The sequence below is a fragment of the Mauremys mutica genome, chromosome 20 (assembly GCF_020497125.1).
Source record: "Mauremys mutica isolate MM-2020 ecotype Southern chromosome 20, ASM2049712v1, whole genome shotgun sequence".
In the NCBI taxonomy this organism is placed as follows: Eukaryota; Metazoa; Chordata; order Testudines; family Geoemydidae; genus Mauremys; species Mauremys mutica.
In genome coordinates, this window is record NC_059091.1 from 23,669,751 (window position 1) to 23,696,613 (window position 26,863).

Below are 26,863 nucleotides of genomic sequence, written 5' to 3' on the forward strand. Positions count from 1 at the left end.
TCCATCACTAACTTGCCAACCATTCTACAGGACCATTTTACCTTTCTATCCAAGACAGATACCTGCCTTGGCTTCCATTGGATGTTCCAGTTCATGGAGGGGTAAGACTTGCACCTAGGAAGCTGATGGCAGATGCCTCAGTCTTTATGCAATTATGTCATTCAGTTGAAGAGTGGGAGAGAATATCAACAAAATAGTCCTGACTGAAGACTCCAACAGAGTGCTTTGGCCATTTCTGAAAGCTCAGACAACAATCAAATGGCTCTTAAAAGCTAGGTGTTCCCATATTTGAGTTTGAGGGGGCATTATGTAACAAGGTTAATTTACCAGCTAATGTTAAGTGGGTGAGTGTCTAATGATTTTTCCCTCAGTCTCAAGTCTTCCTGCCTTTATTTTCTTTGAAAATTGTTTTATATGTTATACATATATTTGCCAGTTATTTCTGAAAGTTATTTTATTTGCCAGTTTTTGGTTGTCATTCTATTGAAAATTGTTTCACTAGTAAAAAAAAAACTGTATTAATATTTTGTTTAAAAAAAGGTGCATGATATTATAGAGATAATGAAGTACTGAAATGTTTGAAGACTCATCCATGGATTATGAAGATTGTGTTCAACTAGTATTGTTTTGTTTATTGCACACAATGAAAAGAGGAAAGAAAAGAAATAAATATCAACATTCAGGTTTGCCATCCCATATAGATTTAAAACAGCTGGAAAACAGTTTCACTTTTTATTCAAGGGCCAATGTTTTCTGCATAATTTATATCAGAATAATACTGCACAAATCCAGGCTGTTGCAGGGTTATAGGACTGAAAAGAGCACCTCAGTTCTGGTTTTCCCTGAAAACATGAAGAAAGCCTGCTCTGCAAGGGCTCCATAACAGAAGTGGATGAAAGGTATTTTCAAAAGTCTGGGACTTTAAACACTTGCTAAACTGATTGAGGTGAAGTCTTCAGTGGGGAGACTAGGGTTTACCTTGAACAGTTTAGCATGTATATGCTGCCTTGTCTGCACTAGACTTTTTCAAACATGGTAGCTAGAATGGCTCAACATTTCACCTTTAACCTCTAGTCTGGACAAGGTTGGAAGGGAAAGACCAAAGGTTTACAACCAGAATTTGAGCATACAACTGTTTTTTGAAATCTGTATATGTGCCTTTTGGGGAGGCAGGAGATGAGTGGATATTCCTGTACTGCAATCAGCCAGTAGCCAGCAAGAATTTGGTTCTAAGACACTGGGCCTTAGTCTCATTTATAGTTCAGCCTCATTTACTACATTCTGCCAGTGAAAAGGAGCCTTAACATGGCTAGAGTGGTGTCAAGGGCCCTGAGTGTAAATAAGAATAAGGTTCAAAATACCAAATGTAGGAGAGTAAAAGCAACACCAGAACAAAACCTCTGGCCATTTAAACCATTAAACCCAACAATGCTGCTATGTAGCTCTGATTTGATGCACAGTCCTAGAGCGCCTTCCATTTTTTACTTAGTACAGAGTATTTGTCGCTCCCTTCAGGGCATGAGCAATAAACCTTCCGGATTGTCTGCTTTTTCTGTACTTCAATCTCTTTAAAGACTCCAGATCCCTGTGGGTGTTCATTATCAGTCGACTAGAAAGAATGAAAACAAGATGTGTTTCACATTAGCAACAAACTCTCCTCACAGCTGCAGGAATGAGGTTCCAAATATCTTTTAAAAAAACCCCACTCAAAGATCACTAATTTTTCCTTCATTAATCTGAAAGCTCTATAATTCACACACAGCTTTTTCTTTCCCTTGCAGATCACCTTTAAGTGAAAGAATGGGTTTGGGAAAGACAGATTTTTCTCCTAAATGGGTACAAATAAGCAAAACATCTTAAAGCATTAGGCCCCATTCAGCATAGCACGTAAGCATGTGCATAAGGAAGGGATTGCTCATTTGGTTAAAGATGAATAGGGGCCTAAAAATAAAAACTCTTCAGATTTTATGGTTTGTTTACTTGCATTTATTTAATTCAAATTCCTGAATAGGGAGCTTAAATAAATGAAATCCCTTCCCCTCTCAGGCCTATCTTCACTATGATAAAAGGAGTGAGAAGTTTTAAATCATGAAGACAGGAAAAGTAGTTTAACATGTTATCTGCTAGCAGCTGACTGTAGACTAAGTCTACACTAAAAAAACTAACTAGTAGAGATTAGGATTTACTTTGATCAGCTAACCCCTGTTAAAAAGAAAGATCTTTGAGCGGATGTTTTCAGAGAACTATCCGCAATAACTCCATGTGCAGCAGCAGTAAAAAAAAGCTAATAAAATGTTAGCAATAATTAGGAAAGGCATAGATGATAAGACAGAAAATATCATATTGTCGCTATATAAATCCATGGTATCCCACATCTTGAATACTGGGTACAGATCTGATTGCCCCATATCAAAAAATGCATTGGAATTGGAAAAGGTGCAGAAAAGGGAAACATCCTATTAGGGGTATGGACAACTTCCATGAGGAGAGATTAAGACGACTAGGACTTCTGAGCTTGGAAGACAGATGACTAAGCGGGTATGATAGAGGTCTACAAAATCATGACTGGTGTGGAGAAAGTAAATAAGGAAGTGTTATTTACTCATAACACAAGAACTAGGGGTCGCCCAATGAAATTAATAGGCAGCAGGTTTAAAACAAACACAAGGAAGTATTTCTTCACACAATGCACAGTCAACCTGTGGAACTCTTTGCCAGAGGATGTTGTGAAGGCCAAGAGTATAACAGGGTTAAAAAAAGAACTAGATAAGTTCATGGAGGATAGGTCCATCAATGGCTATCAGCCAGAATGGGCAGGGATGCAAAACCATGCTCTGAATAGTCCCTAGCCTCTGTTCGTCAGAAGCTGGGAATGGGTGAGAGGGGATGGATCGCCTGATAATTCTGTTCTGTTCATTCCCTCTGAAATACCTGGTATTGGCCACTGTCTGAAGACAGGATACTGGGCTCAATGGACCATTGGCCTGACCCAGTATGGCCATTCTTATGTTCTTAGGTAATTACAATTTGCTGTATGTACGCAAGGATTTTGAAAAAGTATCTTTTTTTCCTAGCAAAGACAATGCAATAAACTTTGACCCTTCAAATCCTTGTGTGGTTTGCAGCAGAGTGTGCAGTAAGGCTGTTACACTCCAGCACAAGTGTGAATGGAGGTTTGTGGCATAAGTAACCTTAAGCAAAGTCTTTCACGGTAAGCAGTAGTTTTAACCTGCTGGTACACAGGAGTGATATGGTAGCCCCACAGTAGTTCTGTCAGTAGTGCAGGAGTCCCTCTCCTGTGCTCCCTGCTTTACTGATCACTTTTTAACCTTGCCCTTATGCCCACCTAACTGTGCACATGTCATGTGCAGGTTCAACCTCTTACAGGGCATACAAAGACCTGGACATTTGACACTAAAACAGACAATCTCTGAAGCTGTCTATATTATAAAGCACAGTAAACCAATCCTCCTATCCTTCAGTCAATAATCAAGAGAATCACATGCTGTGAAGAGTTCTACATGTAGCATCCCTGATACCGAAGTATGTTCTTACTTGAGATTAGAGAGCTCAATAATCAGACCACAAACAACATCTGTTGCATCTTCCTCTTTGGTGGGATCACAACCCCCCTCCATCATCTCAACCCTGATGAAAAAAGGAAGGAGAGAAGAACTAAAACAATCCTAAACACCAACTCATCAATACCCACTCAGCTAAAACATTAGGCCTGATTCTCATTTATACTAAGTATATACAGTATATGACTAAATGCAACTTTAAGCTTCTGTACACTGCCGAAGGGGTAAAAAGACCCTAGTGTAAACAAAAATCAGGCTCATTATATATTTTGGCTACCTGCTGCAGTTGCACTATTGTAGCACTTCAGTGTAGACACTCACTACAGTGACGGGAGGGGTTCTTGCGGTAGTTAATCCTTGAGAGGCAGCAACTAGGTGGACAGAAGAATTCTTCCATCAGCCTAGTCTGTCTACACTAGGGGTTAGGTTGGCTTAACTACGTCGCTCAGGAATGTGGATTTTCACACTTGTGAGCAACATAGCTGGGTCAACATAACTTTTCTACAATCTATATCTAGTTTCCATTTTTTCAAGCTCCAGATAAGTTAAAAAAAAAAGATGTTCTTGTTTTGAGAAAAATCAGAATGAGGGTCTAGGAAGAAAACTGTATTACCTATATAATGAGAAGTTCTCTATATTTGGTATTTGACGAGAAACTAGTATCTCACATTGCTACACATTACTCTTCTGAAAGGACTGCGAACTATAGTAATGACTTTGTCCACCCACTCCAGAAAAGTATGGAACAAAGCAGTGAGAAGTCCTCAGCAATATTATGCAATAGTTTAGGGCAGGAAGTAAAGAATATTAGATCTATTTAAAACTGCAAGGGAAGTTTTAGGTAGACAAAATGTAATTGCCCAATTCCAGATTGTCCACAACTCTAATCCATGTGTAGAGTACACCTCTAAATGCGAATCCACAATGCCATCTCACACCTCCTCCCCCCGTATGGAAGGCTAGTACTCATAAATTTATACATGGATACTTATCATATAGAGTGGCAATGACAGAGCATGTCTGTATAGTTCTAAAATCAGTACTACAGCCAGCTCACACTTTCCATTCTTTCCATGATAGCTTGAAATACAATATCCCTTCTTGCCAGAAATGTTCCTAGTACCAAAGAAATCAATTGAAATAATTATTCTGTTTTCGGTAGTCAGGATTAATATGTACAGTCCTGGACTAGTGAAATGCAATATTGCTTACTCCAGAGCACGAAACTATGAATGGAAGGAACATATTGAAAATAAGGTTTCACACTGCTCAGTAAGAAGTCTCCCTACCTGGGTTGCAGCTTGTTTGGGTAAGATATATTAATGATTGGGACTGGTGTCTTTGGACGTCGTTCTCTTTCAGGATACAGATCACTTTCAGGGATGGAAGGACTGCAATTACTATCCACAGAAAATCGCTGAGAGGGAGGAAGTTAATAAAAAGAATAGAGAAATGCTCTGTATAACTATTTAATTTGACACACCAAGAGAAGTTGCTTAATGTACTACTGGAAAGTGCTCATATATTATGGTGATGAGCATGGTATAAAAACCTATATAGAATAGAATATAGACGCCCCCGACTTACACAAGCATTCCGTTCCAGAAAGCCTTGCGTAACTCTAATTTTGCGTAAGTCGGAAACGTATACCCCTATATTACGCAAAAATTTCCGCAACTCGAAAATCCTATTTCTGGCTTATGGAAACTTTTGCGTAAGTCGGGTCTTGCGTAACCCGGGGAGCGTCTGTAGTATAGAATAGAATTTCAATGTGCAGTCATCCCTCTCCAATGCTCCATGCCAAATTAAAACCAGGAAGGAAGAAATCTGTTGTTGTTTTGCACAAGGTTTGTACATCCTGGTATAATAATAATTAATTATTAAGTAATCAGTGATGAGTACAGGCAGAACTCTGATGCAGGCATATCCTCTAATGAGTTGTCCAAACTCTGCAACACTAGAAGCCTCATTGGCAAATTTTAGGGAGCCCAAAGGCTGTATTTAGACCCCTGTCCTAAAAAGCCTCAAGCTATGCACCCAAAAATGGTCACTTTTGAAGATTTTGCCTTTTAGTTTATCAGTTTTATTCTCACCTTGCAGGTTTTGGCATTTAGGGGGAGTGTAGCCAAAAGCTACATTTTAAGACTGTACGCTGCATTTGGCCAGCAGGATGCATTTTGGATAGTTCTACTCTATGGTAGCATGTTTTAAACAACTGCCATCAAGGCTAAAAAAAGTGTGTGTGTGGGGGTTGATCTTCCTCCTAAAAGTAGTGTTTTAAATAAATGCCCTTATTAGAAATGCCTTACCCAATGGGTCTATATTTAAGCCCCAATTCAGTAGAACACTTAAGCATATGAGGAGTCCCATTTAACTTTAAACATGTCACAGCTCTAGTCAAGCTCTCTCTTCTGCACACTCACCTGGCTGTAGTGTTTGGGTCCCACCATGTTGGACTCATGCTTTTAAGCTTCCTAAGTCTGAGCAGAGTCCAGGCACTGCCTCTGGCTTTGGGTTTCTAGGCACTTTCTCAGGTGTAGATCCTCTATTCTGAGAGCTGAGACCCATGGTATAACTGCCCGGGTTCTGTGACTAGTGCCAGCGCCCCAGTCTCCTCAATACCTTACACACAACCTTCCCAGAGTTACAGCCCTGTGGGCACCCTCATTTTCAGGGACATGCAATAGTTGAAGCATACATTGGACAGACTTTGCAAAGATTTCTAACACAATTTAAACAGATATACAGATAATAAAACACCTACACACCATTCCTTGCCTCAGTTTTCTCATCACTCGTGAGTGTTCTTTGGGATATGGTCAGAGTCCTGTAGGGTGTCCCCCTCCTGCACATGACTTTGCCTCTAAATCACAGAATCTCTCTCCTGCAGCTAGTTTCCTTCTTCCTCAGCTGGTCCTTCAGTCAGAAAGGACCTCTATGAAAGCATGAGCCTTTGTTCTTCTCTCCTACCGAAGCTTCCTTTCTGGCTCTATGAGTTTTTACCTCCTAGTATTAACACCTGGTTTCTTTGTTTCCTCGTTCCACTGTTCAAACCCCTTGTCCCCTTCCCTGCAGACAAACTTGGTCAACCTGACTTCCCTGGGCATTCAATTACACAGCAATTTGATGAAATCAACCAGAATTTGTAAGATGTAAATAGATTCTCCAAATTGTCACAAAACACAGGAACAGTCCCTCTGATTTCCAATGGAATTATTCTTGCTTAAGTGTTTTGCTGAATTGGGGCCTGAGGTAGGCTTAATAAAATCTCATAATGTACACTGTAAACTGATCACAAAAGGGCCCAGAAATTTTGCATCTATATATAAAACTCCATGTTTGGCCAGGTGTATTTTGAATGTAGTTTTCCTTTGTATGCTAGGTGGGCCCAATTCAGTCAAAAATGCGTATTTATGTTCAACATTATTGTAACTTGACAATCAGCTTACCTGCTTTAATGGAAATTCAACTCTGTTATCTTCAAGGACAGTCTGTATCGGGTTGTCAGGCAACAATTCTAGATCCAGAGAAAGTGCATCTTCCCAAGGTGAGCAGGTTTGGTCCACTGGGGAAGGATCCCTCAGTGCATTACTAGGCAAACCTGTATCTGCTGCAGAAAGAGAGTTCCAGACACCTGAATTAGCATCAGTTTCTCTTTTATGATTGATTATCACCTTTTCTCTTTCCAGTTGCTCAAGAACATCTATAGGGGAAAGACAATTTTCCATGGGAACAGGGTCCATTTTATTTTTCTCACAAATGACCATTTCTTCATTGTTTTTTACATTCAACGGGAGGCCAAATGAAAGGGGAGAAGACTTTATTCCTGCCTCTGGAATTTGAGTTGCTGCCTTTGGGACAATCTCTGTATTTGACTGTTTCACTTCTAATGAATTAGGTCTTGAGTCACAGATACTAAATGGTGACTGTTTCCTACCAGGCCTCACCTTCTCACTTCCATTTTCCTTCCCTGACTCCAAAGTGATGTAATCTTCTTGATTGTTCTCACATATAAAGCTATTATCAATCAAGGGAGTTGAAGCATTTGGGTCAGATTCTGCTCTGGTGCCTACAGATGTCTTGCTCTTCTTTTCTGCCTCTTCTTTGCCTGTATAACTCTCTCCATTGTAAAAAGCTGTTTGCAGTGAGGTGTTGTTGCACTGTAAGTGACCGCGCCCTTCAGTTTGTATGCAGAATAGACAGGTTGTTTCAGTAGCTTGTATGCTTTTTAATTCAGTAGCCTCTACATCCATCTTCAGATCAACAATCATAGATGGAGTACTACTAAGAAAATCCTTCCCAGAAGTACCTCTGTCTTTGTCACTGTTGATTTTCTCTGAGACTCTGCCACTACTGCTCTGTGAGCTGCTTTGCTCTGTAACTTTGCAATTGCCTCTTTGCTCTACTACAACTTCAGCACTTACACATGGGCTACTTTGCTGTGTGGTTTTGACACTGCTTTTTGAGCTGCTTCGATCTGCAATCTTACCAGCGCTGCACAGGTCGCTGTGTTCTGCAATTTTGCCACTGCTGTGAAGGCTATTTTGTTCTGCAGCTTTGTCATCTTTGAATGGACTGTTCTGCTCTGCTCCTTTGTCACTGCTGCTTTGCTCTTCACCTCTGCCCCTTGTGCATGAGTTGTTCTTTTCTTTATCTGTGGTGATGTTTAAATCTACTAAAAATTGAGGTTTCATTAGGTTGCTCTCCATTTTGCTTTTGATGCTTGTATCCATCAGATCTATGACTTCCCCATGCACATCCTTAGTCTCTTTTTCTTCTTTAACAAAGTTGCCTAGTTTTATGGCAATTTCATCCTCTGTGGGTATCTTTTGGTCCACATTCTCAAGGCAACTATTCAGAAGGTCTTCATTTTGATTGCCTTTACCTCTGTCAGAAATTCTGTATTCTGTTAGTATACTACAGCTCACATCCTTTTCAATGGGGCATTCAAGTGATCCTAGAGACAGGTTCCTGTTTTCATGACTGCCTGCATCCTTATGACATAAAGTATCTGGAAATAAGGGAACAAGTTCCACGAAGGTGTTTTTGTCACAGTTGTCTTCTTGTAAATTAGATGCTATCCCTGTTCCTTGGTGAGAATCACCTACCATAGCAGCCTTGGTGCTTATGTTTTTAATCTTCTGCTGGTTCTGAGTTTTAACATCCAGCCCTTCACTTGTACATTTCTGACAGTGAGAAATTTCCATATCTCCAGCTTCTTGCACTTTGGACCCCATCAACTGAAATGACTCTGGTGAGAACTTTGCTTCCTGCATATCTGCTTCTGAGGACTCACATGCCAGATTGCTGTCTGTGCATTGGAGATTAGACTCTAATATTTCCTGAAGTTTGTGCATCATTACTGTCTTGGAGGAAAATAATAGAACAACTTCAGTATTTTCCAGTCTATAGATCTCTACTCCAGTCTATACAAACAATTACCAGGCAATTTATAGGAGCTGTGCACTGAATTCAGAGGATATTTACAAAGGTGAAAATTATATGTAAGTATGTGATAAAGTAGTGGGGGCTAATCCTCAGATGGTGTAAATTGGCACAGTTCCATTGAGTTTAATATACACTGGCCCAGGATCTGCCTGAGGCTTTGTCCTCTCTCTTTCAGAACAATTTTCTGAGGCCTGATGAAACTCCCAAGGACCTCTGCCAACAGCAGACTGTGCCGCAGTTCTCAGAATTCAGAAAGATTTTTAAATACACCCACTGAACAGCTTTCCGTTTTTTAGTCTTCCTGGACTTATTACTCCCATTTGCATGGGAATATATAGTAATTGTTCCCCTCTGCTGAGACAATTTACACTGTGGAATAATTTCTCAAGGGATCTAGTGGAAACTCTGTCACTGAGTCATTTAAAATTGAACAAGAAATAGCACTAGAAAAGAGACAGCAGAGCAATCTTACTGGCCTAATAGAGTAGATGGACTTAACAGGTTTTTTTTCCATCCTTAATATTTATGGTTCTACAATAAGTAGAGCCAAGATTTATTATATCTTGTTGGCTGGTCAATTATTGTATATTACCGACATCAGGAAACATTTTCAGAAGTGCCTAAGGGTATGTCTACACTACCCACCGGATCTGCTGGTAGTGATTGATCTATTGGGGATTGATTTATCATGTCTAAAATCAATCTCCGATCGCGCTACCTTTGACTCTGGAACTCCACTGCGGTGAGAGGTGGAAGTGGAGTCAACGGGGGAGCGGCAGCGGTTGACTCACCGCCGTCCTCACGGCCAGGTAAATTGACCTAAGATACGCCAACGTAGCTGAAGTTGCTTAGCTTAGGTCAACTCCCCCCCAGTGTAGACTTAGTCTGAGTAACTTAGGTCTGGTCCACACTAAGAAGTGGGGTCGAACTAGGGTACGCAAATTCAGCTACGTGAATAGCGTAGCTGAATTCGAAGTACCCTAGTTCGAACTACTCACCCGTCCAGACGCCGTGGAATCGAAGTCCGCGGCTCCAAGGTCGACTCCGCCACCGCCGTTTGCAGTGGTGGAGTACCGGAGTCGACCGCGGCGCTTCCGGAGTTCGAACTATCGCGTCCAGATTAGACGCGATAGTTTGAACTCCGAGAAGTCGAACTCACCGCGTCGACACGGCAGGTAAGTGTAGACTAGCCCTTAGAAGCCTAAGGCTCATAGTCAAGAGTAACTTTGACATTTAGAAGCCTAAGTCTCATTGAAAGGGCCTTCAACCCTAAGAGCCGTTTGAAGAAGGGACTTAGGCTCCTAAGTCACTTAGATGCTTTTGAAAATGTCATGCATAATGTTTTCGTTCTCTTCATATCTGGGCAAAACTTTTGGAAGAACCAAAGGGGTTCATTCCTGGGCACTGTTCCATTGAACTGTGTTGCATGGAATATGTTCATATTTAATTACTAATGTGAAATAAAATGTGCTTTAAATTTTAGAGTCAGAAGGAATTATTTTGCTAAATGTTCTCCAACATCTAACAAGAGGTGCCTGTAAATTGTAGGTTGTCTTGTATATAACTGCACATGCATTGGTAGGGCTGTCTAACCTGTTAATTGATGATCAAGTGCTGTACCTGTTCTGTTTGAAACCCTGCTGATTCTCCATCATTTCTCTCAGGTGTTTCAGTCAAACCTTTCTTTGGTTTTGCGAAGACTGGCACAAACTTCCCTGCTGAATTCTACAACCAAGTTCAATAATGATGAGTGTAAAGGGTGGTTATTACCAAATGTACTAAGTAATACAGCACTCTGAGCAACCCTGACCCAAGCTCCCTCAGATCAGACACTTTCAGTATTGATTAGAAAGATATCAAGGGAATGAATGTATCTGGTTTTATAATCCTGTCTAGTTAAATTATGCAAACCAACCCATTTCAATCTACCCAATAACATGTCAAGCCTGAATCTAAACTCACATAGACTATTTGGCTGAACGTAGAAAACTGAGCTGAACAATTTAAAGAATGCATTTCACATAATTTCACACATTTTAACATTTATTTTATTTTACAAGAGAATAGAGGATTATATTAGTTGTACATTATTAATATGTATTTAGGTCTTGTGATGAATGTGTGGTCCATAGGCAGCATCTCTATGAGGTTAACCTTTTTCCAATGCATGTTGCTTTGGTAAAGCTGCTGCCAACAAACCATAAGCATCCAAGTTTGAGGTGTAGGAGATAACAATATGTACACACAGAAAATCCAGCTACATAATGGAATCAAATCCAGCTGTGCCATGTCTAGACAGCACCTAGCAAACCACAGCACAATTTATTGCTAATATTAGTTTTGCATCACACCATTAGAACAGACTTACCTGAGATAAAGGAAGAGAAATAAACTCCTTTGCCTGACTTAACTGTTTCGGCTCAGAAGTAGTCTTTCTTTCTTCATCATTTGAGCTGGTTAGAAAAAGACAGCACAACAGCATGCACATTTAGGAACTGTAAATTAACAAATTAATAAATTCCCTAGGGAGAGGCTAGAGCACAGATTCTGGGCCCCTGCATTCTATTTCCAGCTCTACCAATGCCTTGCCATGTTATCTTGGAGCAAATCATAATAATTCTGTGCCCGTTCTTCCTTCTGTAAAAAGGGGATAACAATATGGATCCATTTCTTAGGAATTCTATGAGACTATCTGTAAAACACTCTGAGACTCTCAACTGAAAGACACTACTGAAGCACAAAGTATTATTATTAATATACACCAGTAAAACTGAAGCACACATATACAGTAAAAGGGCCTGATTTTCAGAGGTGCTGAGCCAGCACAACTCTATAACTTCATTTGGAGTTATACATGCTTAATAACTCTGCAAATTAGATTCATGGGGACAAATCTTGCAGTTCTTGACTTATTAGGTTTTGCCTGAGTAAAGAATTGCAGAATTTGGCCCTCAGGCTTCAAGTGAACATTCTCCTATAAAGAAATCTTATGTGAAAGAAATTCTGTGCAAGTGATCAAAGACAGTGAAAATTAAACGTGCAGGGAGTCAGAAAAAGGGAGTATTTCTCCGTATTCATCCCACTCACCTCACTCTACAGGGAGAACTCCCCCCCCCGCCTTTGTTACTCCAAATCTCTGTCTTCTATCATCCAAGAAACTGATGTCTGATGATTCAGTGCTTCATGGGGAACAAATTCAATTACCTTGTTTGCAAGTTTACTGCCAAAGCTTCAGTGTTTTCCTGGCTTTTCTCTTCCCGTTCCTGCTTTGTTCCTGCTGTGGTTGGTTTTGATTTTCTTTTGGAATCATTGGATTGAGGTTGTACTGGTATTTCAAAATTATTCTCTGCTGTCAGCTGGGAATTCTCCCTAAGGCTTCTTTTTGCTTTGGAAACATTGAGTTCATTGTTTCCTTCTTTTAAGGGGAAAAAATCATTAAAAAGTCAAATTGATAATGTTCCATGCACCAGGAATAATTACACTACATCTCTCATCTAGAACAGAAAAAGAGTGCAATTTTATACAGTTACATTGTAGCTTGGGAGCTGTGGCAATTACTCCACAGGCCCTATCAATGGAAACTGAATAAGCTCAAGGTATCATATAGTTGGCCAAGTGGTCATTAGTGCAGGTTTTGCATTAATTTTTGCAGCTACATAAAAATGTCAAACTAACACTAAATTTCTAATGCAATCTGTGACAACATAAAATGCTACAGATGATTTTGGATCTGATAGTTATGCTATGGGCCCTTTGCAGCCCTCTTGCAGTGTTAAGGTGCCTTAAAGGGGATGTAAAGCAGCATTTTTACACTGCCAGAGGCGTGTAAATTGGCTTTAGTGTAACTAAGAATCAGGCCCTTTAACTGTATCCAGCAATCCTCTTAATGATGTGGCACAGGGATTTCCAGATTTAGCAACATTGAGGTAAGCTACATTAGATATTTGCTAGCTGCCAGAACCTATTTTATATAGAGAGAGTAATAATTAATTGAGCATCTAGGAACTTCACACAGAAATTACTATCCTGCACATCATGGTGATCAGGAGCTTACATAATATTATTCTTTTATTTTCAATTACATATAATTACAATAGCAAAGATGAATCTTATATCCTCCTGCTACAGAAACACACATCTCTACCATTTGAGCTAAAGGGGGATCGTCTTTAGTTGTTAGCAATATAGGACCTATGATACACAGTAGAGGACTTCTGATCCCAGTTGAGGGCACTGGTTCCTTAGCCAGTTCAGTACAGTATTTACATCAGTTTAAATAAAGATGCTGGTACTTTTATTTTTCCTCAGTAGATGAATAAAACATATGGGTTGGATAAATTCATGACCAATAAAACCTAAATTTGTCATGTTTGTCTTCATCCTGAGGTTGCAAGCAGATTAACCATGAGTGATATTTTAAGAGGCTACAGACTGTATTTGTCCCTCTTACTGCACTTTGGACACCTCCTGATTTGGCAGACTGGAAAACAAATGCTAAGCAAGGAATCCTGAAACCCCCTCTGCATCTTGGAAGAAAGCCTCATGTATGTTGCCAGTGTTAAAAGTTAATTATGCAGTGGTCAAATTCCAGGTCTCCTTTCTAGAGTAAATCTGTAAGCACTGCCAGCTGAGAGAGGCTGAACAGGAATTCTCTAGTGATCCTCCACCTACCAGAAAGCTGCATAACACAAACTACATAATAATTATGCCACAACGTATTATTTGACAAAACTCAATCTCTGAGTAGATTAGACAGGTTCTACTCAGGGGAGGGAGCTGAGACTGAACTAGTTTAGCAGTAAGAACTAAAAATTATCACCCATATGGTTAAGCTTAGTTTGGTCGTGTCGTTCCTTGGACGCAATTCTTCTTTTACACAATGGTGTAAATCAGGAGCAATTATATTGAAGTCAATGCAGTTATAACAGTGTAAATTGGTTTGGCAGAATTTGATTATTATTTTTTCATAATTTTGATAGATAATATCAATGTTTATTTTTAAGCATTTTTATTTTTATCTATTTAAATTTTCACCAGTGTGCAAAGTTACGGGTTTCAAGTATTTTTTTTCTATTTTTATCAATTTAAATGTTCACAGTTGCAGGAAATTGAGGTGGTCAGACAATTATTCAATGACAGTAGACATAATTTTAAAATTAAAATTTATAACTGTTAAAACACAAATTAGCAACATCACCTATCAAAATATACAAAGTAAATATCCATAGATCAAATTCTTATAAATTCTCAAGCAGTATTTTTCTTACTTTGCCTTTCTGATTATTATTGAAGGAAATATTTTTTCATCAGTTTGTGTATCGTGGGACCAACTCAGCTACAACACTGCAAACTACGATGAAATAGACATTTACTGAAAAAAATCTAATCCTTCCAAGCTTAAGTGTAAATGAGAGCAGAATCGGGCGCTTTGCCTTTAGGTCCTTACTGCAATGCATTGGCAGGAAGCTTGCTCTTGCACGCATGCATTGCCACCTGATCTTTGAATAGAAAGTTCAAGTGCTGCTAGCCCTCTAGTACCAGTTTCCCATACTCCCCATCAGAGTTAAAAGAACCTAAGCAGATCTGATTGATTCTAGAGTGTTTTTTAAATGGACTGTCCTGCTGTGCTGGATTTTTAAAGATGCAGCATTTATTGATTCTTCAAAGTGTGTTTCAGTTAGATGAGGGTAAAAAGATGAGGATTGTTTCCAAAGAACTGCAGACTGTGCACCCCACTTGAAAATCATCAACTTTATTTCTTTGTTACCAACTGTACTAAGAGGCACCAGGCCAGACTCCTTTCTGATATCCCATGGAGTAAGAACAAATGCAATCAAGAAAGACAGCAGGAGCAGACAATGCAATTGGTGAATTCTTGTGTACCCAAACAAGAAGAAATGGGCTTGCTCCCTGATAAACAGCCAGGGTCTCTAAGTGCGGACTACTGAGAAACTTCATGAAATATTTATTAAAACAAAACCACTTGAGAGCAGAGCTTTACCTCTTCTGTCACCGACATACAAAGTGTGACCTTGCATGTACAGTGCATGTGAGGTCATGCTGTGCAGAGGATGCCATTGTTATTGTTTGAGCCTGGGCACCTCTTTCTTTACAAATTAAGCTCTGCCTGAGAGGAAGTGTTATAAAGGAACTGGAGGAGCTGTCTGGGTGCTATTCCCTGCTTTGTCAGTGGCTCCTTGTGAGGCTCCGAGCAAATTACTGCACATCTCAGTGCTTCCATATCCTCATCTGCAAAACAGGGATAATAATAGATATCTACCACACAAAGGGGTTGTAAATGTAATTAATATCTGTAAAATGCTTTGAGATCTTCAGATGAAACTTGCTATAGAAGTGCAAAGTATTGTACAGCAGCAGGGTGAAAGGAGGGGAAAAGGTGGTGGCATAGGCACCGACTCTGTGGGTGCTCCAGGGCTAGAACACCCACACACAAAAATTAGTGGGTGCTTAGCACCCCCATCAGCCCTGCCGATCAACTCCTCCCCCTCCCTCCCAGTGCCTCTTGCCCGCTGCCATCAGCTGTTCCACAGCATGCAGGAGGCACTGGGGTGGGGGAGGGGGGCTTGCTCTGGGGAGGGGGCAGAACTAGGTGGGAAGAGGTGGGGTAGGGGTGGGCCAGGGATGGGGACTTGGGAGAAGGGGTGGGGGCAGGGCCTGGGGTAGGGCAGGGGCAGAAAGAGGTGGGACAGGAGTGGGGGTTTGAGGGAAGGGGCTGCGTGGGGGTGGGGCAGAGCGGGTGGAGGTGGGGCTGAGCACCCCCTAGGGCCTGGAGGAAGCCGGCATCTGTGGGTGGTGGTTCTCTTCTAAGCTCCACCCACAAAGTAAGATCTGCCCATGTGAGGTGCCAATATGAGACCACAGTGGCTCACAAGAGATTGTGCAGTTGTTTAAAATTGAGTGTGTGTACTCCCTGAAACTCCCTGAAACCAGATCCCTCTCAGTAGTGTAGCAACCTGCATGAAACTTAGATGGAGAAACACATTTTGCAGGGTGGAAAGGTTTGGAGGAGACACCAAGCAGGAACCAGTTTGCCTATGCATGGTTTGAATGCTAGAGGAGACAACATCTCTGTAAAAAATTATCTTAATAAAGAGCCAATTCAGTTTTAGAAACATGAAGCCCTCTTATTAGTCTCCAGCACCAGGTACATGAAAAGAGTGGCCTTCAATACACCCTGGACTCTACTAGGTTGGGGGGGTGGGAGGAGTGGTGGCATCTCACACCCACTTGTAGCACCAAACTAGGCCCTGGTATTACATTATTACCTGATGGTTCTTTCTTCCTTTTATTCATCTTGACGGTTTGGTAAATCTAGATGAGGGAAACACATGAGAGTGCTCAAGATACACAAGTCTCGGTGTATGTTATTTCATACAAGGCAAAACACATTAAACAAATGTTGACATTTTACTATGGATTTTTAAAATTATTAGTACATAATTCCAGGAGATACTTTTTCCATCCATAGCATTTGAGCAGATATGCCAGACAAAGGTATCTGTAATGTTGTTGCAGCCGTCTTGTAGAAAAGCTCTGTCGCTCAAAAGCTTGTCTCTTTCACCAACAGAACTTGGTCCAAAAAAAGGCATTAGCTCACCCACCTTGTCTTCTCATGCAAGACAGCGTGAAGCTATGCAGATTATTCAGCTACACGGATACAGATTTTGCCCACATGTTATACCTATTATCAAAGTATCTAGACACCTTACAAAGTTGACACTGAAATATTCAAGTTCTCAATTAGAGAGGCCAAGCACCTCATCTGCCTGCACTTTTACCAGCGAGCTAGGAAATCAGGATTTAACCAGCTCAGAAGGCGTGGGCAATGAGTTGCTTCTTTTCGCAGCTCTTTCTATTCTAAGAGTGGCCAGCTTCCTGGTAAATCACTTTTCTGCTGGGAGTGAACTCCGGCAGTATGGGCCTGCTATTGAGAAAACTCTGCCACTCCGATGCAATGTAGTGATGTCGCTGTGAATGGCACATCTCCTCATCACCAGCTGGCATCTTGGTCTGCCAACATTGTGCCAGCACTAGAGCTGGCTGAAATTTTTTTTGTCAAAACAGTTTTCCATTGGAAAATGCTATTTCAACTAAACCAATTTTTGTATTTTGGTTAAATTATATTTTGAAAAAAAAATGGAAAAAGTTTTTAAAATGTGGAAAAATCCTGTTTTGACATTTTCAGAAGACAAAGCTTCAATTTTTCATTTCAAAGCAGTTTTGGTTTTGAAAATGTACAGTAAAAACTATTTAAAATAGTCAAAATCAAACTGAAACATTTCAAATGCAAAAGCAAATGTTTTCAATGGACCCAAAACAATAATTTTATTTAGACTTTTGTTTTGAAATGTTAGCCTTCTGTCTCAGTTCAGGTCTTGTTTCCTCAGAATTTCTAAATTTGTCACGGGACAGAAAATCCGTTTCCCGGCCAGCTCTTGCCAGCACATTGTGACGGTATCTTCGCCAGCACATCGCTATCTCATTGTGACACAGTGGCATCTTGGCATCACTCCGTTACACCAACATCTCCTCACAGGATCGCCGGAAGTGGCCCATCTCCTGCGGACAAGCCGGCCAGTTGGCAGGGCCGGCTCTAGGCACCAGCAAACCAAGCACATGCTTGAGGCGGCACATTTTCAGGGGCGGCATTCTGGCCATCTTTTTTTTTTTTTTTGCTTTGGGCAGCAAAAGCCTAGAGCCGGCCCTGGCAGCAGCATGTCGTGTGGGGGGGGCACCCAGGGGCTGCTACGGTTCGCGCCGTGGGGGAGCAGCGCCCACACCTTGTGGCTGGGCCGAGCAGGCTCTGAGCAGGGGACACTCAGGCTGGGGGACACCCCGTAGCCGCCTGCAGGTGCTGCAGGGCAGCTGCCCCCCAGCACCGCAGTGGGGGCTGGGTGAAGCGGCCAGGGACTCTGGCAGGGCGACCAGAAGCAGCAGCAGGGCCACAGAGGGCGGGGTGCTGCCATGCGGGGCCCACGTCCCACTCTCTGGGGCTCTGCTCCCTCTGGAGCTACCCTGCCCCGGCTCCTCAGCCCCCTGCCGGGGTGGTCTCCTGGCTCTGCCCTCCCAGGTCCCGGCCAGTCCTGGAAGCGGGAGCCCTGGCTGGAGGGACCCTGGGCTAAGGCGCAGCCCGGGAGCCCCGCTGCTTACCCTGACCCTGCCAGCGCCGGACTAGCTGGAGGCGAGGGGAGAGCGAGCAGAGTCAGCACTGGTGGGGGGGAGCCCAGGGCTGGGGCAGCAGGGGGTGCGGGTGTGGGGGGGGAGTGAGAGCCCAGGGCTGGGGCGACAGGGGGGGGATGGAGAGCCCAGGGCTGGGGCGGCAGGAGGTGCGGGTGGGGGAGATGAGAGCCCAGGGCTGGGGCGGCAGGGGGTGCAGGTGGAGGGCAGGGAGTGAGAGCCCAGGGCTGGGGCAACAGGGGGGGAATGGAGAGCCCAGGGCTGGGGCGGCAGAGGGGGAATGGAGAGCCCAGGGCTGGGGCAGCAGGGGGTGCGGGTGGGGGGGGAGTGAGAGCCCAGGGCTGGGGCGACAGGGGGGGAATGGAGAGCCCAGGCCAGCGGCGGCAGGAGGTGCGGGGGGGGGAGATGAGAGCCCAGGGCTGGGGCGGCAGGGGGTGCAGGTGGGGGGGGGGGAGTGAGAGCCCAGGGCTGGGGCAACCGGGGGGGAATGGAGAGCCCAGGGCTGGGGCGGCAGTGGGGGAATGGAGAGCCCAGGGCTGGGGCAGCAGGGGGTGCGGGTGGGGGGGGAGTGAGAGCCCAGGGCTGGGGCGACAGGGGGGGAATGGAGAGCCCAGGGCTGGGGCGGCAGGAGGTGCGGGTGGGGGGGATGAGAGCCCAGGGCTGGGGCGGCAGGGGGTGCAGGTGGGGTAGGGCACAGGGGGGGGGGTTAGAGACCAGGGCAGGGGCTACAGGGGGGGTATGGAGAGCCCAGGGCTGGGGCAGCGGGGGGTGCAGGTGGGGGAGGGCACCGGGGGGGGGGGTGAGAGCCCAGGGCTGGGGCAACGGGGGGTGAATGGAGAGCCCAGGGCTGGGGCGGCCGAGGGGGAATGGAGAGCCCAGGGCTGGGGCAGCAGGGGGTGCGGGTGTGGGGGGGGAGTGAGAGCCCAGGGCTGGGGCAGCAGGAGGTGCAGGTGGGGGAGGGCACTGGGGGGGGGGTGAGAGCCCAGCACTGGGGCAAGGGGGGGGGAAGGGAGAGCCCAGGGCTGGGGCAGCGGGGGGTGCAGGTGGGAGAGGGCACTGGGCGGGGGGTGAGAGCCCAGGGCTGGGACAGCGGGGGGGGGGGAGGGAAGGGAGAGCCCAGGGCTGGGGCAGCGGGGGGAGGGTACTGGGGGGCGTGAGAGCCCAGGGCTGGGGCAGCGGGGGGGGAAGGGAGAGCCCAGGGCTGGGGCAGCGGGGGGTGCAGGTGGGGGAGGGCACCAGGGGGGGGTGAGAGCCCAGGGCTGGGGTGGGGGGCAGCCAAATCTTTTTTTTTTGCTGTGGGCAGCAAAAAGCCCAGAGCCTGTTGGCACAGCCGCATCCTGCCAACACGCTGCCACACGTTGCTTGGCTGCGGTGGGAGGGCGCCGGGCAGCCCAGCGACCGCCCTGCAGCGTCTGTTGAGGCCCGGGGGTGTCCTCGGGGTGGGCCTCCTGCCCCCCAGGACGCACCATAGTCACCTCAGGAGAGGGGGGGGTACCGCTCCCCTCAGCGCAACCAGGGTTTTCCCGCCCATCCTGAGTCTCACCCCCTGCCCCGCCCTTCGCCTCAGGGCTCGCGCCGGCATCGCCTCAGGCCGTCGCCGCAGGCGGCTCGCGCTAGCTCCGGCTAACACCACTTTTCCCGCCCTTTCCTTGGCTCCGCCCCCTCGCTTCGCCGCTCCGCCCTCAGCTCCCTGGCCGGGCATTTAGCTCCGCCCCCTAATCGGGGCCCAGCCCAGGCTTCTTTCGCTCTCAGCCACGCCCTCCGTTTAAGGGTTCCAAGTGCCCTACTGACCTTTGTCTGTTAGCCCCGCCCCTTTTAGGTCACGCCTCCTCCACTATTACACATGCGCGATTCTGTTACCTCCCTGCGTTGTCTTCTGGGAAATGTAGTCCCCTCCCCTCAGCCGGTGCCGTAAAGCAAGTCGACCGCGGCACTGGTTTTGCGACAATGGTGTGCCGGTGGCCGTAAAACAAGGCGTGTTGTTGACAGCTGCCTGGGCAAAGCAGGAAGTGAGTTGGGGGGATAAGGAGGGAATGGGGCCCCCTGCCCTCGGGGTGTCTTCGAAGAGAGCCCTCTGCTGGGGGAGAGAGCGAGGCTCTTGGGGGGTCAGCAAGTGTGGGGGTTGCTGGGTTGGGGGAGCAGGGTGCTGGGGGGAGGGGTCAGGACGTGGGGGGGATCGGGGTGGGGGAGCAGGGTGCTGAGGGGGAGGGTCAGGATGGGGGGAGTGGGGTGGGGGAGCAGGGTGCTGAGGGGGAGGGGTCAGGACGTGGGATCGGGGTGGGGGAGCTGGGGGAGTGGACAGGACGTGGGGGGATCGGGGTGGGGGAGCAGGGTGCCGGGGGGAGGGGTCAGGACGTGGGGGGATCGGGGTGGGGGAGCAGGGTGCCGGGGGGAGGGTCAGGACGTGGGGGGATCGGGGTGGGGGAGCAGGGTGCTGAGGGGGAGGGTCAGGATGTGGGGGGATTGGGGTGGGGGTGCTGAGGGGGAGGGTCAGGATGTGGGGGGATTGGGATGGGGGTGCTGAGGGGGAGGGTCAGGATGTGGGGGGATCGGGGTGGGGGAGCAGGGTGCTGGGGGGAGAGGTCAGAAGGTGGGAGGTTACTGGGTGGGGGAGCAGTCTGCTGGTGGTGGCAGAAGTCTTGGGGTTGGGGGAGTAGGCTTATGGGGGAGTGAACAATGAGCTGTGTGGGGCTTCAGGGTGTGGTTGCTGGGGGTGGGGGGCATGTGGGGTGTTCAAGCAGGGTGAGAGAGGGACCACTAGGGGCAGGGAGGATAGTTCATTATGCGTCTCCTGGGTTGAGAGGGAAGCAAGGATCTGGGAAGTGTGTGTGCTGTGTTGGGGATTTGTGGGAGAGCTCCTGGCAGTTGGGGTCTCTTGGGAGGAGAGGGGCATTGGAGGTGGTATGAGGGGGAAATTGGGATGGCGGCAGAGGGCTGAGTAGGCAGACGTGAAGAGGAGGGGAAGAAGAAAGCATTAGGAGGAGGAAGGAATGAGGTTGGTTAGCCAAATTGCCCCATGGGGTGAGGGAGTGGAAACACAGGGACAGTGCCTGAGTGATCCCATTGTAACCATCTAGCTCCATCTGACCTAATAATGCACTGATTCTCTTCAGCTCAGTCTGAGGGGGAGAAAAAAGAAATGAGCAAGAACAGGAGGCCGCCTCCACCACCAGGACGCAGTGGTGCTGCCAAAGCCAGACAGGTGAATCCTGGGTTTCCTTTTCTACCTCTTCCCTGTCTGTATGAGGAAACACCTCTCCCTTCGGATCTGCTTTGAGATTCTTGGTGTAAAAAAATGTACTTGTCCTGTTGTCAGAATCTGAAATTCCCTCAATCCCTGTGGCTGCTGCTCCCACCCCCCAACAAGTGATCTCGGAAGTAACCTTTGTGTGTATAAAGGCCCCAACCTTGCTACTTTTGACTTCAGTGGGAGCAGGTTCAGGCCTGTAGTTTGTAAAGTTTGGACTCCTGCGGGATGAAAAGTTCTATAGAGATGAAAAATTGTTGCTGTTTGTTAGTAATATTGGTTCTTTCGTTGTGGGAAAAATTCTGTCCTGCTGGCCTTATGGTATAAATACTGGTTTAGCCAGTGGGAAAATTGGCCAGGTTGTAACCCAAGTGGCCTCTGCCCCCATCCCAAGGTGGGAATTAGATTTGCTGTCATTTAGAAATCACATCAGGAGAATTGACAAACCAGAAATAATAGAAGTAAACAAATCATCATCATACCCCTCACCCTAGCCGCTTGGGACAAAGATGGGACCAGATGAAGAGGAGTGTTTCATCTGTTCCCAACATCTCTCTGCTAATGCACAAAATGTGGAATTAAAAGTAAACAAGAAAAATACTAATGTGTGGAATTTAAAATAGTGTTGCGTACATTTCCTGAAAGGACAGCATCTACTTTTACCCTAGTTTCATGATGCAGAATTCCTGATGTTAATGTTCATTTGTGTTTACATAATGAACTAAAAATCTGAGATTTCTCAATCTCTGTGTACAGGCAGATGGGCAGGGTGATCTTTTGAGTTGTTTCTGTCTCTAACTTTTATTAACCTAGATCAGAATCACACAGAAGGTTCACGTGAGTTGCAGGTCTCCTTTCTGACAGCTACTGGCATGGGCATGGTCAAACAATTGCTTTATTTTCCTAGAATGATTGGGGAGGAGAATTTAGGATTTTGCTGAAGATGATTGAAATGAATGGTGTTAAATATGGGTTTGCAAATGTCAAAGAATCAGTTTAACTTTTCAAAGCTAATTTTTCTGTCACACTGTGCCTGCCACTCGCTAATCTGGGCAGCACATGTGCCAGTCTAAGGGTGGGAATTTGATTGCTCCTAAGTGACTGTCTCAGAGGAATAAAATTTGATGGCTTGTCATAGATCCCAGGTTAAATTGCCACTCTGTGGGATGGATGGTCCAGCATCCTGCAGCATTTTCAGTCTGTGGTGGATAAAGCTGGGCATTATTCCAGGTCTCTTGTATCCGGGGATGTGGGTAATTGAGCTTCTGTAGACCTTTTCTTTTGCACCCTTTTTACTGAACTTACCTATGTGCTAAAAGCTGGGATGGCTGGAAAACCTGCTAACGCTTTCAGTGGTATTGTATCTGGTATTCCAGTCACTGCGGTACCTAGGCACAGCTGACAGTAACTAGTACTGCTGTCTGGCACCTCACTGAATTATTAATAGAAGTACCTGTCTGCAGGAGGAGCATGTTAAGAATGGTCAAATTGTCACAACGTGCAAGTCATGGACCAAATCAGAGATCCAGAGCAAGTCTGTAGAGGACAAACTGTCCAGTGACATATGGTAACAGCCCTCTTCATGTGCTGGAGGGCTCTGTGTCAGACAGAATCCAATTAGGTGTGGATAATGGATTAAACCTCCCCCTTCGCTTGAATCCTGCTTTCAATAAAATTAATGTATGACCAGTCAATTGGTGAGAGCTTTCAATTTCACTGGCTATAAACCTTGATAGATCGTAAAATGTATCTGACTGTGCTGCAGCTTGGAGGGTGAGGGGATCGCATGTTGCTTCCCCATTTTCAGGCTGTCTGAAGGTTTATAGTACTTGCATTAGCCTTTCTTTTAGTAATCTACCAGGAGGAGGTACTGAGTTGAGTTTTGCCATCTGTCAGGGATTTTTACGTAGTGGTGCATGAATATAGGATTTGTGTTGCCCTGCCTTGCACTGTCTCAGTTGAAAGTCTGGCCTGCTCCCTTATGCTTTCTTCTTCCGCCCATCAGGGATTGGGTCAAACTCCAAGCTAGACAGGTGTTGGGAAGCGCAAACCAAACACTCCTCTAAAAGCACATACACACCTGCAATTAAGTCTTTGCAGCAGTCTCTGTTGGAGGGAGAGATGATTCTTCTTAACAAGCAGTATGAAAACAATCCTCTCCGATATTACAATGAGGTGCCCTCCACTATGCAAACAGAAAGAAAGACACGCCCTGACCACACGTTAAGGGAAGCTGTCATAAAGAATGTGTTGTGTAATACGATTATACTCCTGTAGCTCCTCTCATATGAGGCTGTCAAAATGCTTCATGAACATATATTAAACTGTGCAATGCCTAGTAGTGTAAGTAGGTGTCCTGTTAGTTTCATTTTATCAGTGGGGAAAATTGGCACAGGGAGGTAAAGTGACTAGGGTTGCCAACTTTCTGACTGCAGAAAACCAAACACCCTTGCCCTGCCCCGTCCCTTCTCCGAGACCACTCCCCTTCTCCGAGGCCCTTCCATCGCTCGCTCTCCCCCACCCTCGCTCATTTTCACTGGGCTGGGGTAGGGGATTGGGGTGCGGGAGGGGGTGAGGGCTCCAGCTGGGGGTGCTGGTTCTGGGGTGAGGCCGGGGATGAGAGGGTTTGGGGGTGCAGGATGTGGCTCTGGGCTGGGGACGAGGGGTTTGGAGTGTGGGAGAGGGTGCGGATTCTGGGCTCTAGGAGGGAGTTTGAGTGTTGGAGGGGAGTCAGGGCTGGGGCAGGGGGTTGGGGTCTGGGAGGAGGTGCAGGCTCTGGGGGGGGGGAGTTTGGGTGTGGGAGGGGACTCAGGCCTGAGGAAGAGGGTTTGGGGTGCAGTAGAGGCTCCAGGTGGCGCTTACCACTATCAGAAGGCAGGATACTGGGCTGGATGGACCATTGGTGTGACCCAGTATGGCCAGGGAGGAAAAAAGTACCCCCTCCTTATCTCCTGCTCTAACCATCAGATGACACTTCTCCCTCTTTTAGTTGAGACTAGAATTCGGGAGACCTGACGCCTGGTCCCTGGATCTAAGCACTAGATACCACTGCCTCTTGTTGCCTATTAGGAAACCATGGACTCATGGTTTGTCTTTTATCCTCTCTAGATGGGTTTGCTAGTGGATTTCTCTCCAGATGGGATGATGGACAATGATAAGGAGGAGGATGGTGAACTGGAAGCAGAATTAATAACTATCGTCGGAGGCCGGCCAGATTCAAAAGAGAAGCCGAAAGGGAAAAGTAAGTGGTCCTCTACTCTATGCCCATTATACATCTGCTCAGCTAGGACACATCTGAATCCCAGAAGGGCTTGATTAAAAGAGTTACAAACGGTAAGTTTCTAGTCCTTAATTTCAGAGCTCCAGCGAGAGAGAGGTGGCAGAGCCTCGCAGTCCTGTGCTTAGCAACTAGATCTTTCTTCCCTCCCCCACCCTCCCAGCACACTCGTCTGAACTCTGATATTAAACGGTTATGTGACATGAGTTGTGTATTTGTCTCCTCGTCTTTTCAGCCCCTTTGCCCATGGAAGCTATTGAGCGAATGGCCGCTCTCTGCATGAAGGACCTGGATGAAGAGGATGGGGAAGAGGAAGAAGATCTGGAAGATGAAGATGATCTGATGGTATGAAGGACTTTGTACTCGGTGAAGGACTGGGAATGTTACACAAAAGTCCTTGTTATCAGGTCGATGCCTCATATGTGGGGAATGTCTAAAGTGACCTGTCTGAATGAGAATTCTTGTGTAGCAACAGGCAAATAGATCCATTCATCTGCCATCTCCCTGCTCCCTCTAGGTCCTCTTGGAGAAACAGGATTTTTTTTTCTCCAAAAAGTTTTATACCTCAGCGTGTCACTGACCAGGGATCCTTCTATTGAATTTTGCTCACAGCTGCATTGTGAGCTAAACCCATTATACTGATATTCATACAGGAATCCCGCAGTGTTACTGATCTGTATATACTGGAATTAGTGTCTTGACTCCTAGATTATTCCATTTCCTTAAAGATGGCGTATTATACATAAGTGCCTGTCCCATCCTGATAAGGAGGAGATACTCATGAAGTGCTGGGACTTTTGCTGCAAAGCTTCTCCCTTGCTAGTTGTCACCCTTAATCTGTCTCGCTGAAGTTTATAAATTGCTGCTCCACTTCCCATCAGTGTGACTTACATTTTGTGCATCTCTAAACAAAATTAAGAGACCAAGTTTCTTTGTTTTGTAGGCAGAACTCCATGAAGTCCTGGGTGAAGAGAGAGAAATCAAGGATGCCGCAATACCTGCTGCTAAGGTGCAAAACTCCCCTTCCAACTTTGCGTCCTCTTTCATTCTTCTCACTGTTTCCAGTTGAAAGTGTGGCCATAATACAGAAATGGCTCCTCCTTGTGCTACGTATCTGTTCCCGGTATGTCTGGAAGTTCTATATGCTCACCCCATTGATGCAAACCAGCATATGTGCCTCTTAGCACTGCAGAAACGTTAAAGATGTAAACGACCTATGAGGTCACAGTTCATCTTCCTGTCGGTTCAGGGGGAACGAGTGAGCTGGAGCCAGGTTCTGACAGCTTACAATATTGGGTTTGGGTTTTTTCAGATCCAGATTGAATTGGTGACATTGGTAGACAGTCAGGAGGCTTGTTTTGTTCCCTGTAAATTGAGCAAAGTAATTGGGTGGAAAAGATGAGGCACACTCCAGAAATTTGCAATGTATGGGCAGAATGCTGTGACCGCCGGGAGCCACGTTGCCTTAGTGGTGCTTTGCAGGTGCAGCTGCTGTCCCATGTGTCATAAATTGCAGGATCAGGGCCTAAATGTGCACCCCCAGTAAAGTCACTCTTCAGGAGCCAAGTCCCTAAGGAAAAATTGAGTATTTAGTTGTCTTGAAATCAGATGGGTTTTAGAATTTATAGCTGATGAAGTTGGAAAAAATCATAAACCTCTGAGTCTAGGTCGTTGCTACTAGCAGAAGAGGCCTTGTACTACTGCCATTAATTTCTCACTTTCATTAGAGAGTGTGTCATAACTGCCGCACTTCCCTGTGGCCATACATTGGCTGTTCCATTGTCTTTTTAAAGGCTTTCCTGAATATGGAAGATGAATGCATCCTTCCTCAGCTTCAGGTTTTAGTAGCCGTTGCTTGAACCCTGGTATTCCCTGAGGAGTGTTCTTATTCCTTTACCAAGTCCCAAGTATTGTTTTTCCTATGAGTGTCTTTAAAAGATTCTCAACTAGTTGAAGACCAGTTCTGTTTTAAAAACAAATAAACAAAAAACGGACGGGGAAAATCTAATATGAATAGGGACATTTTTGTTGTGTGTGGTTGGATTAGTTAACCCAAACTCCATAGCCTTGTGCTTTCAGACCTTTCTAAGGCACCAATTGCTTCACCAGCTG

General features: G+C 45.5%; 2 protein-coding genes across 6 annotated transcripts in view; one reads left to right on the forward strand and one right to left on the reverse strand.

The window, feature by feature from the left end:
- Positions 1–647: 647 nt before the first annotated feature.
- Positions 648–20,076, reverse strand: BRME1 (break repair meiotic recombinase recruitment factor 1). 4 transcript variants are annotated; one of them, XM_044994439.1, is made up of 9 exons: positions 20,019–20,076; positions 16,316–16,361; positions 12,234–12,444; positions 11,398–11,482; positions 10,650–10,754; positions 7,031–8,947; positions 4,871–4,998; positions 3,556–3,648; positions 648–1,609 (listed from the first exon to the last, which is right to left on the reverse strand). In XM_044994439.1, the coding sequence occupies exons 2-9, from the start codon at positions 16,341–16,343 to the stop codon at positions 1,486–1,488; spliced, it is 2,691 nt and encodes an 896-aa protein (XP_044850374.1). In that variant the 5' UTR covers positions 16,344–16,361; positions 20,019–20,076; the 3' UTR covers positions 648–1,485. The 4 variants fall into 4 exon arrangements, with proteins under 4 accessions (XP_044850374.1, XP_044850372.1, XP_044850373.1 ...); XM_044994437.1 differs by lacking the exon at positions 20,019–20,076 and adding an exon at positions 19,771–19,921; XM_044994438.1 differs by lacking the exons at positions 3,556–3,648; positions 20,019–20,076 and adding an exon at positions 19,771–19,921.
- The window catches only part of CC2D1A (coiled-coil and C2 domain containing 1A), a 36,692-nt gene continuing 29,849 nt past the window's right edge, over positions 20,021–26,863 (forward strand). The window contains exons 1-5 of one of the 2 annotated variants that reach the window (XR_006574494.1): positions 20,021–20,236; positions 21,341–21,429; positions 24,583–24,715; positions 24,987–25,096; positions 25,695–25,760. Coding sequence is in view for 1 of the 2 variants with exons in the window: in XM_044994436.1 (XP_044850371.1) it covers positions 21,367–21,429; positions 24,583–24,715; positions 24,987–25,096; positions 25,695–25,760 (372 nt within the window). In the remaining variant the exon portion in view is untranslated. The remainder of the gene's footprint in view (positions 20,237–21,340; positions 21,430–24,582; positions 24,716–24,986; positions 25,097–25,694; positions 25,761–26,863) is intronic. The other variant, XM_044994436.1, reaches the window with a different exon arrangement.

Excerpts from the sequence above, each read along its gene's own strand:
- BRME1 (XM_044994437.1), bottom strand. The coding sequence starts at position 19,809 with ATGCCGGCGCGAGCCCTGAGGCGAAGGGCGGGGCAGGGG. Across the intron at positions 11,483-12,233 it reads GCAGTAAACTTGCAAACAAG|CTCAAATGATGAAGAAAGAA; the intron begins GTAATTGAATTT and ends TTTTCTAACCAG. Across the intron at positions 1,610-3,555 it reads ATTGAGCTCTCTAATCTCAA|TCGACTGATAATGAACACCC; the intron begins GTAAGAACATAC and ends CATTCTTTCTAG.